The following is a 3,144-nucleotide window of genomic DNA, read 5'->3' on the forward strand; positions in this document are numbered from 1 at the left end:
AACAGCAACGGCATTAGGGATTTTCCTTCCACACAGCTTAACGCTTTGCGAGGCCGCTCTTCGTGGCAAGCTGGTATCGGCGGAAGTCCAGCAAGATCGACGAGAGTTGGAAAAATGTCAAGCAACTCCACGACGTTCTCAATTTTAACTTCTTCAGAACCACTGTCCGGAGCCTTCATTGTTGGAGTGCTAATAACGAGCGGAACTCGCACAGCCACATCGTAATTGCTGTACTTTGCCCACTCTCCGTGCTCACCGAGCGACCAACCGTGGTCGGAGGTGAGCAGTACGATCGTACGAGCCAGATCCACCTCGGCCAGCAGCTCTCCAATCAGTTCGTCTACATACGTCACCGCGGCGTAATAATGTTGTCTGATGCGTTGATGAAAATCTTCCGGAACGCGTCCGTAAGGAAAGGGTATGTTCAGCTGGCGGGCGTCATCTCGTTCACGTACGTCCAAAAAGGGAGCCCAAGCTACCGCAGGTAATCCCCACGGTCGATCCCACGAACCGGCGGCCGTAAATTTGGACTGTGGGTGGAGGTTGAGGTACTTCATCGGAATGCGGAATGGGATGTGAGGTTTGTGGTAACCGACGGCAAGGAAATACGGCCCATTGCCGTAGTCTCTTAGAAAACGTTTTGCTTCCTCCGTGCTCTCCAAGTCTGGTAGTGTGTGAAGTGGTTGCATTTCCGGAATCACAGCACATAGAAGGTTTCTGCGTAACTGACCATCAATCGGATCGATGCAAACGGGAGAGTTGGTAAATTGTTCCGTCGGCGGATGGTACGTTGGTTCGGACCAACTCAACGGGTAGTCGTCGGTAAAGTTCGACGAAACGCCAGGATGGAAAACTTTCCCCACCGAATGGGTTCGATAACCGTGCTGTTTAAAATACTGCGGAAGCGTGGTGAAGTTACCAGAGAAATCGCGCCAGTAGCTGTAGAAATCGTACAACCGCACCGTATCGGGACGCCTTCCGGTGAGCATCGAGTTGCGGCTCGGTGCACAAAGTGCTTGCTAAATGAAACACACACAATATGTAGAAGTACAGATTCAAATGCGGGAAGCTGAATACTTTATTACCTGTGCAAAAACATTTTCAAACCGATAGCCTCCTCGCACGAGCCTATCGATGTTGGGCGTTATGGCGTTATCGTCTCCGTATCCCTTGATAGCCGGCCGAAAGTCGTCCAGAATGATCAACAAAACATTGGGACGTTCTACCACCTGGGAGGCACATCCTGCTAGCACAGCAACCACGAGGAAGTAAAAATTCAAAGTAAAACCGCACATTGCGCTATGTGTCGCTTATGCTGCGACGCATTTGCATAAATTTACATAACGCTGACACGAACATAAACAAACACCTGTTGTATGCATAGAATGATGATAAACATATTGGTACTTCCTAACGACATACAATTGATAAAAAATGGCAAACTCCAGTTTATGCATTATTAGTCGAAAAAGATTTTGGATTTATTCCATTTCAAGCAATTCAAAGATTTTCAAACGTTCAAAATTCAAGACCAGCCACCAAAGTAGACTCTGCTCAGCCGACAGGCAACTGTATTGAGCGCAGGTTTCGAGCAGCGCAATTCATGCACTCTTTTCGAGCACCACGCTTCATAATTTTCCCGTGGCTACGCAGTTTCTTGTTTACCTCCTCCACCCATTGGCTACGTCATACATAATTCTTTCTATTGAGCACTAATTTTTTCAGTGTTTGGCTGTGAATTGTGGCGAAGATTTATAAAAACGTTCAAACATGGATCGCAAAGCAGAGCTAGAGCGTAAAAAGGCCAAACTGCAGGCTCTCCGGGAGGAGAAAGATCGGCGGCGGAAGGAAAAGGAGCAGAAAGACCTGGAGGAAGCAACGGGAAAAATGGGCACCACCGAAACTAACCCAAGAAAGTACGTCCGTCCAGATTGTGACACAAACTGGGGTTCCGGTTGCACTCAGCCGTTCTGGTTTACTCCTTTACAGGGATTTGGATGAAATGCTCTCGTCACTTGGTGTTGCCCCCGTATCGGAAGTTCTTTCATCGTTGTCATCGGTGAATTCCGCCACATCGGACCATTCTGCAACGCTCACTCCCGATACTAGTTTGCAACCCAGCACGGACGGACAGAAGTATGCACACGGAAGGCGATAGATTGAAACTTCTCACCGACCAGCTAAATTGTCCTTTTAGCTGCAGAAAGAAGGCGGTCAACCTGAGCCTGGTGTCCGTGCAAGCTACCAACATTCCGCCGAAAGAGACGGTTGTTTACACCAAGCAGACACAAACTAACAGTACCGGCGGTCATGAGCGTGACGGTAAGTTTTATTCGTTTCGCAGGAGTATGATCATAGATTTTTTCCCCTGGATGCTACGTGGCGATCGCCACAAATCTGTTCACGATTATATATTTGCCATTATTCAGTGATAGCGATTCAATTGAGTTTTTCTTGGTTTTTATTAAATCCAGTTACTGCAGCATCTGCAATTGTTGTCGCTCCACAATAAATATTCAACAGAACTAAAATATCTCTAATCTATTTCCTGTATTCTCGCTAGAAACAAATGTATTGTAATAGTGTAACAAATATATTTAGTTTTTTCTTGCCATTCCTCACCTCTATCAGGATATATGGAGGATTGGTGGAGACCGCGCAAAGGTAAACCAAATGGCAGAATAAAGTGAAAATATTGTTTCTGAATTGATGTAAAACAAATACGATACGATGCTGGCAACTTTTAGTCAGCTACTGCTTTGCGCTATCTTCCGTGCTTACGTAATCACTTTATTCTGTTGATCGTTGTTTCTATGATTTCTTTTATCTTGTAAAGATTGCTGTTTTATCATTTTATTAAGGTTGACATTTATTGCTAGTACTTCCGAAGACCACTAATACGATTTTTCTCTGTATTTTTCATAACTCCGTTCGGTGGATACCCCTTCGCTGACCATCGTTTCCTGTTCGGGACTACTTCAGCTCATGCCACCGATTACTACGGTGAGTGCTCCGTTTGACCTCAGAGTCGGTTTCCACCTTCCGTTAGCTACGAGTGAATCAATACTTTATATGCGCGGGCGTAACAAAAATGAATGGAAACGTCCGATCAACATTTAATATCATGGCAACATTTAATATTTT

General features: G+C 45.6%; 2 protein-coding genes across 2 annotated transcripts; one reads left to right on the forward strand and one right to left on the reverse strand.

The window, feature by feature from the left end:
- Window positions 1-6: 6 nt before the first annotated feature.
- Window positions 7-1,295, reverse strand: LOC128276689 (iduronate 2-sulfatase-like; the record flags this gene model as incomplete). Its single annotated transcript, XM_053015148.1, has 2 exons — window positions 1,086-1,295; window positions 7-1,019 (listed from the first exon to the last, which is right to left on the reverse strand). Coding segments are annotated over exons 1-2 (1,223 nt in total), but the record flags the coding sequence as incomplete, so codon positions are not given.
- Window positions 1,296-1,691: 396 nt separating this feature from the next.
- On the forward strand, window positions 1,692-2,664 carry LOC128276690 (cytoplasmic dynein 1 intermediate chain-like; the record flags this gene model as incomplete). Its single annotated transcript, XM_053015149.1, has 4 exons — window positions 1,692-1,916; window positions 1,990-2,136; window positions 2,198-2,322; window positions 2,632-2,664. Coding segments are annotated over exons 1-4 (451 nt in total), but the record flags the coding sequence as incomplete, so codon positions are not given.
- Between the last annotated feature and the right edge of the window lie 480 nt (window positions 2,665-3,144).

This window comes from Anopheles cruzii, unplaced genomic scaffold (genome assembly GCF_943734635.1).
Source record: "Anopheles cruzii unplaced genomic scaffold, idAnoCruzAS_RS32_06 scaffold02080_ctg1, whole genome shotgun sequence".
Classification (NCBI taxonomy): Eukaryota; Metazoa; Arthropoda; class Insecta; order Diptera; family Culicidae; genus Anopheles; species Anopheles cruzii.